The following is a 10,881-nucleotide window of genomic DNA, read 5'->3' as shown; positions in this document are numbered from 1 at the left end:
TTTTCTCCACCACACCCCATACATGTTTTGTTTTTACTCTGCCATGAAATAGCATAACACCTAAGTACTTGTATGGGAAGTTTTCTAACTGCATTTGATAGTCTCCAACTATTGCTTCCTTTCTGAGTTGAGATGTTCCTCCTACAAAGCATTTGCTCTTGGCTACACTTACTATTTGACCAGAAGATTGCTGGTATTCAACTAGAGTTTGCATTAATCTTCTTGCATTTCTTCTGTCTTCATTGAAGAATAGAAACATGTCATCTGCAAAGAAAATGTGAGCAGCACATATCCCATTTCTATTTTCCATTGGAAGTAATTTCTTTTCTACCACTATTTGAGATAAGGCTCCACTTAAAACATCTTCAGCAATAATGAAAAGCAAATGAGACAGTGGGTCTCCTTGCCTTAAGACCCTTTCCACAGATAACCAGCAGGACCTCCAGTTATCATAATAGAAATTCTAGCTGATCTAAATAGCTCCTTTAACCAGCAGATGCATTTGTCAGAGAATCTCGGTTTCTGCATCACTGTGAATAAGAACTCCCAACTAATGGAATCAAAAGCTTGTACAATGTCAATTTTCATCCCCACATTTCATCCTCTTCTTCTGATTTCCATTTCATTCACCATCTCGGATTCTAGAACTATTTGTTCTTGAATAAATTTACCTTTGACAAAAGCTCCCTGCTGAGGTGATGTGATTTTACTCAACAAGCTATTAATTCTCATAGTGAGAATTTTTGTAAAGATTATGAAAAAGAAATTGGAAAGACCAATTGGTCTAACCTGATTGGCTTTCTTAGCATTTTGAGTTTTAGGAATTAATACCAAAAAATTGGAGTTTAGACCATTGGGGATGTAGCATCTCTTCCAACAGTATTGAATGGCAGCTATTACATCCTTTCCAATGATTTCCCTGTATTTTCTATAGAACCATCCACCAAAGCCATCTGGTCCTGGCGCACTGTCAGGATCAAGATCAAAAGCAACAACTTTAATTTCACTTACACTTGGTATTAAGTCAATAAAAGATTTGTCTCCTTGTGAGAGAATTTCTGGCATTATCGTCATGATATTGCTAGAAATTTGAACATCTTTATATTGAAACTTTTGTGAATAATGTTTTACCTGATTTTCTAATATTTTTTTTCTATGTATCAGGTATATTTCCATTTTCATCTTCAAGTTCAGTAATGGAGTTTTGAGATTTCCTTATCTTAATTGTGGTGTGAAAAAAATCTTGTATTTGCTGCTCCTTGCTTCAACCATTTAGTTCTTGATTTTTGGAAAAGAATTGCATTTTGTTAACTTGTTATGATTTGTTGTACTCCTCTGGCAGTAACCATATTATTCAACATCTTTGTATCCTCTGGATTTTTTTCTGATGCTAGTGTTGCTTGTAGAGTTTAGTACATATTTTTCAGCTTGAAGAAGCTTAGCATTTACATCTCCAAATACTTCCCAATTCCATTTCTTTAGAATTAACTTCAAACTTTAAGCTTGTTCATGAAAAGGAAAATGGGAGTACCAGATATTGCTTTACTCCACTCATCATTAACTATCTTCAAAAAATATTTATGTGTTAACCAAACCTTTAAAGCTCTGAATGGAGCATTTTGAGGTTTTGGAATTGAGTTATGAAATCCACATAGAGGGCTGTGATCTGAAGTTCCCATGGTCACCACTTTGTATTCCCAATTTGGATAGAGCTCCAGCCATTTATCATTGTAAACTGCTCTATCTAAATTGCAAAGGATTCTTTTTGCTCCTGCTCTGTTATTGCACCAAGAGAAATACAAACCTGATTTAGGAGCATTTATTAGACCACATGATTTAACACAATGATTGAAATCCAACATTGAAGTTCTGAGAGGACTTCTGCCACCTTTTTTTTCTTCCATAAGCACTAAGAACCACATTAAAGTCTCCAATGACAAGCCATGGAAGATTAAAAGAACTCATTAATTCTAATTCTTGCCATAATTCCCTTCTATATATAGTTAGATTTGCTCCATGTACCCCAGTCACAAATATTTCACCAATTTTAAATGTAATTGCTTGTTTTGTTGTAGATATCACCAATGGATCAGAGATGGAAGCACTCCAGCATAACCAAATATTGCCTTTTCTCTCATCATTACTATTATGAATTATCTTACACTTTGTACCAATTATCCTCAACATTTTTGCATATTTTGATGTAGCACTAACTTTTGGTTCAACTAACCAAACTAATGAAGGCCTAAAATTTTTAACTAAATTCTGAAGCTTATGTTTGGCTTTAGTTCTCCTTAATCCTCTGATATTCCAGAATAATACTCTCATTTGGAAGAAAGAATTGAGGGAGTAGGTCCCCTCTTCCCAGAGTCATTTTTGCTAACAGTTTTTTGCAGCTTGTCTTCTTGTGGTGACCACATGCTTGCTTTGTTGAGGAGCTACAACTTTGGGAATTTCTAAAATAATTTCTTTACTTTCTAATGGTGGGATTACATTCACAACAGTTGTGTGAGAAGTAAATCCTATCTCAAGCATTTTCACTACTTCCAAATGAGGAAAGTCTTCAAGAAAATTTATTAAAATGTCTTCATAATTTTTTAGAACTTCAAATCTACCAGATGGTATTTCACCTTCTTCTAGTTGTTCCTCAATATGAACTAATGAAGGAGATAGTAATTGACCTCCACTTGTGTCTGGTATACTGTCCGGTATTGATGCAGGATTACACATATCAAAACCAATGACCATTTCAGTGTCTTCTTTATTCTTGTTCTTCTTTCAGATATGATGGCTGAGGATGGGGGAGCACTGAGATACAAAGCCATCGTGAAGCACTGAAAAGCACCCAAAGACCAACTTTATCTCATCTAAGAAAGATCCAAGATCGACGGCTGGGGTTGGTCCAACTGACACAGACATGACAGGGACAGCAAACGCATGTCTGACGCGTGCAGACGATTCAACCACCCACATTAAACACCCTAAGTAACATATGTGTCGACTAAACTGTGGAGGATGCAGTAATAACCCTTCGTCATCAAGCATGGATCGCTGGAGGCATCGTGGAAGACGAAGGTATCAGCGGAATTGGCACAAAGCACAAGACGATAAGGTTACAACGGGCTTCAGGAGTGGACCCCACATAGTAACCCTATAAATAGACCTCCCCACTAAGAGAGAAGGGGTCGACCAATCAATAGAAATTAGAAGAGGATAGAAAGAGAGGGAAATAGGAAGAGTAAGTGAATCCCTTTTCTTGAAGCCTCAATGCACACTTTAAAGTCATTCGAATTTCTTTGTAATCAAATCAATACATAGTGAAACACCAATCTCGTGGATGTAGGCCTTAGTGCCGAACCACGTAAACCATCGTCTCTTTTACATTCAACATTTTACATTTTGTACTTTATATTTATGCTTAGATCTCTATTTATCCTATTATATGTGCGTCATTAGTGATAACTTTTGACTAGACAAGGACGAAGGCTCTGAGTCGATGAGTCATCACATTTACCTCCCTTTATGCATGTAGCGCATGGTTTATGATATAGATTGTATGCGAACATTGTTTGTGAACACGTGGATGCCATCGTGATTTATGTGTTCACATATGTTGTATCTTTTAAGTGCTTTCTCAGCTTTTTTTTGAATAAATTTTATCTTTTCCAGAGAAAAACTGTGAACACCAATTTCAGATATATTCCAAATTTTTTTATTTTGATAAATGTGGTTAGATATATTTGCTTGAGTGACTTTACGATCAACATTTAAGATAACAAGATCAGTTAAACAAAAACACTGATATTCATGATTCCAATATAAGTACATGCAAAAGTAATTCCACGCAGAGCATTACTAAACACAGAGACAGAGACAGGATTCAATATAACGGTTACTAAGGTAATGATAACCATTGAAGTTCAATCCCATAGTTCCAGGAGCTTGGAGGGTTATTAGGGTTCATATTAACAACACAAGTATAAGCAGTACAACCTCCAACCCTAACCCTAATCTTATGTTGATTCATGGAAGCATCTTTCAAGTACGTACAACAAAGTTCGTTCCTGCAAGCATTTCCTTCCTCAAACTTCCTGAACAAACTGGTTGATGAACAATTTAATGGTGATAGAAGTATATTTTCAGCACAGTTCAACAGCATAACCGTGTTTCGTGGCGATATATGGAATGGGAGATCTTCATCCAGTCTTAAACCTCCTACCATGAGATCAGAAGATTGGCAAGTACCACTCTTAATGGTTGGAGGACTAACAAAAGTGTATTTACTAGGGTTTATACTAAGAATCTTATAGATGGATTTTTCAGCTGATACGAACTCAAGAACATTACTGTTACAGTAGATCTTGTACCTTGGATCACCACAATTTTGGTTCGTGCTTAGGGGATATGGAACTTCCATGCTTCCACACTTATCGCATGTTTTAAGAGCACCTACGAGTGCTAATGAAACGTGCATCACCATTAAAACCATCACTACTCTTGCCACCATCGTGTTATAGTTGCTATCACAAGATACGAGAGAAACAAAGAGAAAAAGAGAGATGGATGGATGGATGGAGAAAGTAAGAAGTACGAGATAACTAGGAGCTAGAGTGCCTATTTATAGAAGCTTGTTGCTTATGTTCATGGCAATCGTGACACAAATTATTAGTGCATCCTCCTTTTAGTGGAACTCTGACTACCTGACTGTTGTTAATAAATTGATGCCAACATTTTGTTATTCCATCTGCAGCGGGGATGTGATGATTTCAGTTTTATTACAACAAGTTCAGTCAAAGTTAGGGACCCTGTACTGATGTTATGTTCCAAAAAAAAGTAATAATATGCTTGATTAAGTAATCCGATTTTTGTGTGCAGGAGCCTCCAGAAAAAAAATTACTTGTGTCAATGTTGGATTATTTATGATTTAGCAACATCATATCCAACATCCGTAAAACATGAATGATACTTGCCAAATTTAGAGAAAAAATTCATCATTACAGCCAACCACATGTAAAATAGTTGGTAATGTTGTTAGACTAAAAATTATCTATGCATCGCCTGAGCAAAAGAATCGCCCGAACTTTGAAAGAATTCCAGTCATGGTGTTAGTTAGGGAACCAAATTTGCAACAACAATCTCTATATGTGACCAACTCCATCACTATCAAAAGCTTACTTGGTCCAAAGATAGCCCCAAGCATAATAGAAGAGCCGAAGTAAATCAGCACAAAATCAAACTATCCTTTTTTTTTCTTTCCATTAATTAGTATTAGATTATTAATTAATATTTTTCAAACATATATATACTAATATTCAAAAGTTTTTTTTTTTTTTTGAAGCATAATAATATATTCAAAAGTTAAGTAAATGAGGTTGTTTTGTCAATTTTAATCTTCATTTCATCTTTCTTATTTTTAAATTTATTTTCAAAAGAAAAAATTTAAAGGAAAAACTCTAAACGTGTCAGCTTTAAGAAACCTAAGTGGGGAAGGAGGGTGACCATTCAGAATAAAAAAACAATGTTAACTACATATAGTTTAGGAAGTGGAAACATTAAACATACTCTAATTGGGTTAAATCATCACTTCACTAAACCCACTTTCTCTATAAAGGAATCCAAGTCGCTTCTATATTTGCCCCTATTCAAGACGGTCTCTTTTAAATTTGGCCCTAAGATTGTACTTTGGGGTCTATGTATCATTAAGAAAAACTAGGCTCGAAGTCGTACTTTGTGACTGTTGTCTTCTTCGACCAACCAAATTTCAATGGATGCAATTTTAACAGTAGTAGTATTATTTATCTTTTCTTCGATCAGCTAGAAAATCTTAGACCAGCTGAACTCTGGAGTGACAAAATATAACCAAGAGGTCCAAGACAGTTCTATGGGACTCCTTAGCTTTAGAGCCAAAGTTCAATCCCTACATTTCGTGGAACCAAAATTATCCCAGAAAGGCTGTTTTTCTCTACATTCTAGAGATAGCCAACATTAAGGCACCATGGTGCTTGCTTTAAGCAAAGAACAACTTTCATAAGGTTCATTTTGTCACTAAAATCGTCACTGTTTGGTTCTACATGCATTTAAGCTAATAGTTTATGACAAGAACGCCAAAATATACGAGCATTAGACAGACTGGTTGTTCAGTTTATGTACAAAGACACCACCTGTTGCAGACCCATCACCACTTATTTCAGACAGCCACAATCATGCGTGTCGGGTGAAATTTTAGGTGGTAAAAGGGAGAGCGGGCAACTGGCTGTGGGATATTATGCCGTTAATAGAATGGTCAGAGTCAGTGAAGTTCAAGAATGTTGAACTTGTCTAAGACTATGTTTGAAGCCTGCCTGTACAAGTATTTTGGACATTGAACCAGCATTTCAAATGGTTCCATGGTGCAGTGGTAGGAAATGGATTTGTGAAGTAACAATATGTTAACAGATAAAGTTCCTAATAACGTGCTTACACAAATGAGAAAGTAGGAACCCTAACAAAGTAACTATGCTAATAGGAGATCACGAAGATGTAAAACAAATTAAATAATCATATCATTTTGCTTGTTGAGAAGCTTTACATTACAAGATCAAACCAAGGAAAGAAACCATACGTTTGTCATTCCAGATTTTGATGCTCAGCAGCTTCCTCTTTGAGGATTCACATGAAACAGATTTTCAATGCGCTCTTAGAAAAGTCCGTCCTCTGTAGACACCAAATCAAATGATTATGACAGATATATAGAAATTTTACAACCATGAATTGCACGGACAGTCTGAAACTTACTTAGGTCGTGAAAGTTAATATTGGTGACACCGTCGCCTGTTTTTATGAGACGTATCTTTCCTACAGAGTAACCACGAAAACAATAAGTTTGAGGACATCAACCTTGGATTATATGACTTCGATGTCAGCTCATTAGAAGCAGGTTCTAATGCCAAAACAGTTTAGCATGACGAAACCAACACGAATGATCATGAAATAAGCATATACATAATAATAAGATAGATTTGCCATGACATTCAAGTAAATGATAAATGAGGTAACTTGCACAAATCTTATGGTCTTGGGATATATGGACTTTGTTAGTGGTAAAGAGTAGCCAAAGTTTCTTGCTTGAAAGGGAATCATTGGTAAAATGACAAGTTATTTAAGTTCGGAGCTGGAGATACAGAAATAGAGGTTTAAACAGCAACACGATCGATAGAAAAGAAATGGATAAATCCAAGATTGCATGACCAATTGGTGAAGTGACATATGATATCTAACGAGATGGGTCTCTGATTCTTTAAGGAAATGAAAAGTAACAAACAAAAATCTTCTTTCCCTAAAGTAGTCTTACTGGTAAGATGCACATACGCAATTCTTTAGGTGTATTCTATATTTCTATTGAAGCTACTAAAACTCAAATAAAAGAAACTAGACATGATATAGGAGTACTTGTTTTTGGAATTTCAATTCCAGTATAAATAACTGGACGAAATCTTCACTAAAGTAATTCACTTGACCATGGGTAGAACACGAAACGAAAAAGTAAGAAAGTAACAGTTGACATACCATCACGGCGCACACAAACCTCGGGCACATTTATCACTCGACCATTTATGCTGTCATTGTACACTCTTGTTTCAATGTCCCCCTCGACAAAAACAGGAGAACTGAAAAGAGAAAACAATGAATAAATATAACATGACATGATTTTGAAACTTCAATTTCCTTATATTTTCATTCTTATACGAAACATTAACAACTATAGGAGATGACAATACCCTTTAACGAGTTGTTGAACAGCATAAGCTCCAAGATGTTCATTATGCACTGCGATTCGGTGCCACTGCGCCGGTTTTGGTTCTGCACCCATATTTCTTTGATCATACATACCACCAGTCCCAAGTGTAAATATGGTGACAGTTCGTCCATTTCTCAGAATCTTCTGAACCGGAGCTTGCCCGATTTTACCACAAAGAATTGCCTGCACAAAAACATATTTTGTTATATACAGCTTCACACATTGTTCTCTTCTAAACTAAAATAATTTCCATTCAGAATAGAAAACAAACACCTTATGTACACCTCTAAAACCCCAACCTCTTTGAGGATCAACTCCCTGGGGTTCTAAATCTTTCTTATTTGGAAGAAAAGCATCATCATCAAAGTCACCATTTGTATCTACTTCTTCATTAGCATCATCATTATTAAATGATGCTCTTGAATTTGAGTACCATAGTCTTGAACTTCTTCTTAATCCTAATGAAGCAGAAGGTTGAGATTGAGATACTGAGTTAGCTAATGAAGAAGAGACCTGAGAGAGATCGGAAGTAACCCTTAACTGTTTTACAAGTTTGGAAGTGAGCGAATTCATTGTGTTTATTTTCTTCCAGTTAAATGAAGAACAAAATAGAATTCAGTTAAAGGGTTTACGGCTTCACGCTAATTAGACGGTGACGACATGTGTGATAGGCCATCAAGGGTTTAAGCCCTATGGGTCAGAGATGAAATCCAGTGCAACCAAATACTCCAAACAATTATTAAGAACGGTTTTTTGGGGGCCAATCTTTTTTTTTTTGGACCATTATTTTATTTTGGGTAAGACATTAAAAGTAAATATAGGTCACCCCTTATCTAAATATTTATATTAATATTAAAATTATCCTCCTAATTATATTTATATAATGATTAGTTAATGTGATTAATCATTGATTAAGGTTAAATTAATAGATGATTGTATTTAAAAGAAATAGAATTATTGAGTGACCAAAGTAATAGAAGAAGAAGAAGATGATGGAGAAAAAAATTATTTTGAGATGGGTAAATATGGAGAAAAACATTCTCTCGGTACCGAAATATGCTTGTAACTTAGTGAATGTTGTTATAAATGGCCTAAAATATCATCATAATCAAAATTGTAACAAAAAATTTCAACCAAGTCAATAAAGTTCGGTTATATTATATGAAGAACATGTAACCGAACTTTCTGTAAATGTAGTTTGGTTAATAAATCCAAAATCACAGGCAACCGAACCAAAGCTTTAATGGAGTTTTTGTTTCTGCAAATGTAGTTCGGTTGGGACATTTTTTGCGACGTAACCGAACCCAAAGTTCGATTGAGACATTTTTTCGCGACGAGACCGAACTTTTTTGCGACGTAACCGAATTTTCTGCGACGTAATCGAACTCAAAGTTTGGCTGGGACATTTTTTTTGCGACGAAACAGAACTTTTTCTTTTTGCGACGTAATTGAATTTTTTGCGACGAAACCGAACTTTTGCGACGTAACCGAACTTTTTGCGACGAAACCGAACTTTTCTCTGGAAAAAGAAAAACCTCCATTAAAGTTGAGTTCGATTAGTTCGACAAAGTTTTTCACATAATTCCTAACCGAACTTCTCTCTACAACTTCCATTTTCAACTCATTTTGGTGATTACTTCTCATTTTTCTCAACCAAAAACGATATATATATATACATATTTTGATGATATATATATATATATATATGTATATATATTTATATAGACAGAGAGAGGTGGTGGTGGTTGTTGGTGGTGGTGGTCGGAGATGGTAGGTCATGGTCGGTAGTGGTAGCGGTGGCGGTGGGAGGAGGTGGTGGCTATATATATATGTATATATATATATATATGTGATTATTAGGTTAGTTTTAAATTAAGTTAGGTTAAGGATAGGTTAGTCATTTACACATTTTAAGACACCCCTTATAACTATAGGGAAAGTGGCCTAATAAGACCATGGTCCCCCAAAAAAACCATGGTCCCCAAAAAACCGTTCATTATTAATCGTTAGTTTGGGCCTGTACAAATTATTTGAGACCTATTTCTACGAAACAAAATAAGACATTTTTAAAGTAAATTCAAAAGAACGATTTTTTGGGGACCATGGTTTTTCTGGGGGACCATGGTTTTATTTTGGGTAAAGACATTAGAAGTAAATCTAGGTCACCTCTTATCTAGATATTTATATTAATACCTAAATTACCCTCCTGATTAATTTAGGGTGATGATTAGTTAGTGTTAATAATAGTTAGTGTAATGATTAGTGAGATGATTAAGTTAAAGATAATTAGTGAGATTAAAAAATCATATGGTTTTTTTTTAAAGAAGTAGAATTATTGAGAGAGTAAAGTTAGAGAAAATGAATAAGGAAAACATGAAAAACGATGGATTTTACCAACCACAACCGGAGGAAGGGTATTTGGGTACCCAGGTAGGCTTCAAACTTAGATAATGTTGGTTGAACTCCAAACTTTCAAAAAAAATAAAATTTTTTATGTAGATTTGGGCTAGTTCGGTTACCATATGTCAAGAACATGTAACCGAACACACTTGAAAGTGTAGTTCGGTTACGTTTTCCAAACACGCAGGTACCGAACTCGCTCGTTAATGGAGGTTTTGGTCGTACAGTGTAATGTTCGGTTACCTAGGATAAAATGGTAGGTAACCGAACTTTGAACTTAACAATTTATTTGGGTACATCTTGTATGTTCGGTTAGTTCACAAACTTCAACGCAACCAAGTTCCCAACCGAAATGCAGGTTAAAAGTAACCTAGTGTTAGAAGTTCGGTTGGTTCGCGAACTTCAACATATTTTGCGAATCAACCGAACTGGGCTTATATATGCATATATGCAATTAGACGAATGTTCGGTTACTACGAAATTTATTTCTTGGCGAATCAGGTAGAGTTCAGTTACAAAGTTTCAAAGGTAGAGTTCGGTTACAAAGAAAACTTAACATTTTTGCGAACGAACCGAACTTGTGAACTTCTCATTATTTTCGTAAACTAAAGTTCGGTGATATCCTTATTTTGCGAAGAAACCGAACTTATGGACTTGTGTTGTTCTAATACAAGGAGTTCGGTTAAAAGTATTTTTTTGAGAAT

The 10,881-nt window shown here is 35.3% G+C and overlaps 2 protein-coding genes across 2 annotated transcripts; both read right to left on the bottom strand.

The window, feature by feature from the left end:
* Positions 1-3,895: 3,895 nt before the first annotated feature.
* LOC113359998 (wall-associated receptor kinase-like 20) lies at positions 3,896-4,507 on the bottom strand. The gene has a single exon (XM_026603552.1). The coding sequence runs from the start codon at positions 4,505-4,507 to the stop codon at positions 3,896-3,898; it is 612 nt and encodes a 203-aa protein (XP_026459337.1).
* Positions 4,508-6,511: 2,004 nt separating this feature from the next.
* On the bottom strand, positions 6,512-8,452 carry LOC113361644 (single-stranded DNA-binding protein, mitochondrial-like). Its single transcript, XM_026604821.1, has 5 exons — positions 8,051-8,452; positions 7,758-7,960; positions 7,546-7,646; positions 6,775-6,834; positions 6,512-6,693 (listed from the first exon to the last, which is right to left on the bottom strand). Exons 1-5 carry the CDS (start codon positions 8,348-8,350, stop codon positions 6,677-6,679), a joined length of 681 nt encoding a protein of 226 aa, XP_026460606.1. The 5' UTR covers positions 8,351-8,452; the 3' UTR covers positions 6,512-6,676.
* Positions 8,453-10,881: the final 2,429 nt, after the last annotated feature.

Source organism: Papaver somniferum, chromosome 3, assembly GCF_003573695.1.
Source record: "Papaver somniferum cultivar HN1 chromosome 3, ASM357369v1, whole genome shotgun sequence".
Taxonomy (NCBI): domain Eukaryota; kingdom Viridiplantae; phylum Streptophyta; class Magnoliopsida; order Ranunculales; family Papaveraceae; genus Papaver; species Papaver somniferum.
Note: the sequence above shows the minus strand (reverse complement) of the source record. Positions and strands in the feature narration are given on the sequence as shown.

Bases quoted from the DNA above. Each gene is read 5' to 3' on its own strand.
- LOC113359998 (XM_026603552.1), bottom strand. From the start codon at position 4,507: ATGGTGGCAAGAGTAGTGATGGTTTTAATGGTGATGCACGTTTCATTA.
- LOC113361644 (XM_026604821.1), bottom strand. From the start codon at position 8,350: ATGAATTCGCTCACTTCCAAACTTGTAAAACAGTTAAGGGTTACTTCC. The intron at 7,647-7,757 runs GTATTGTCATCT...TTCTCTTTTCAG, and splicing joins GTTCAACAACTCGTTAAAGG to TTCTCCTGTTTTTGTCGAGG. The intron at 6,835-7,545 runs GTATGTCAACTG...GTTACTCTGTAG, and splicing joins GGTTTGTGTGCGCCGTGATG to GAAAGATACGTCTCATAAAA.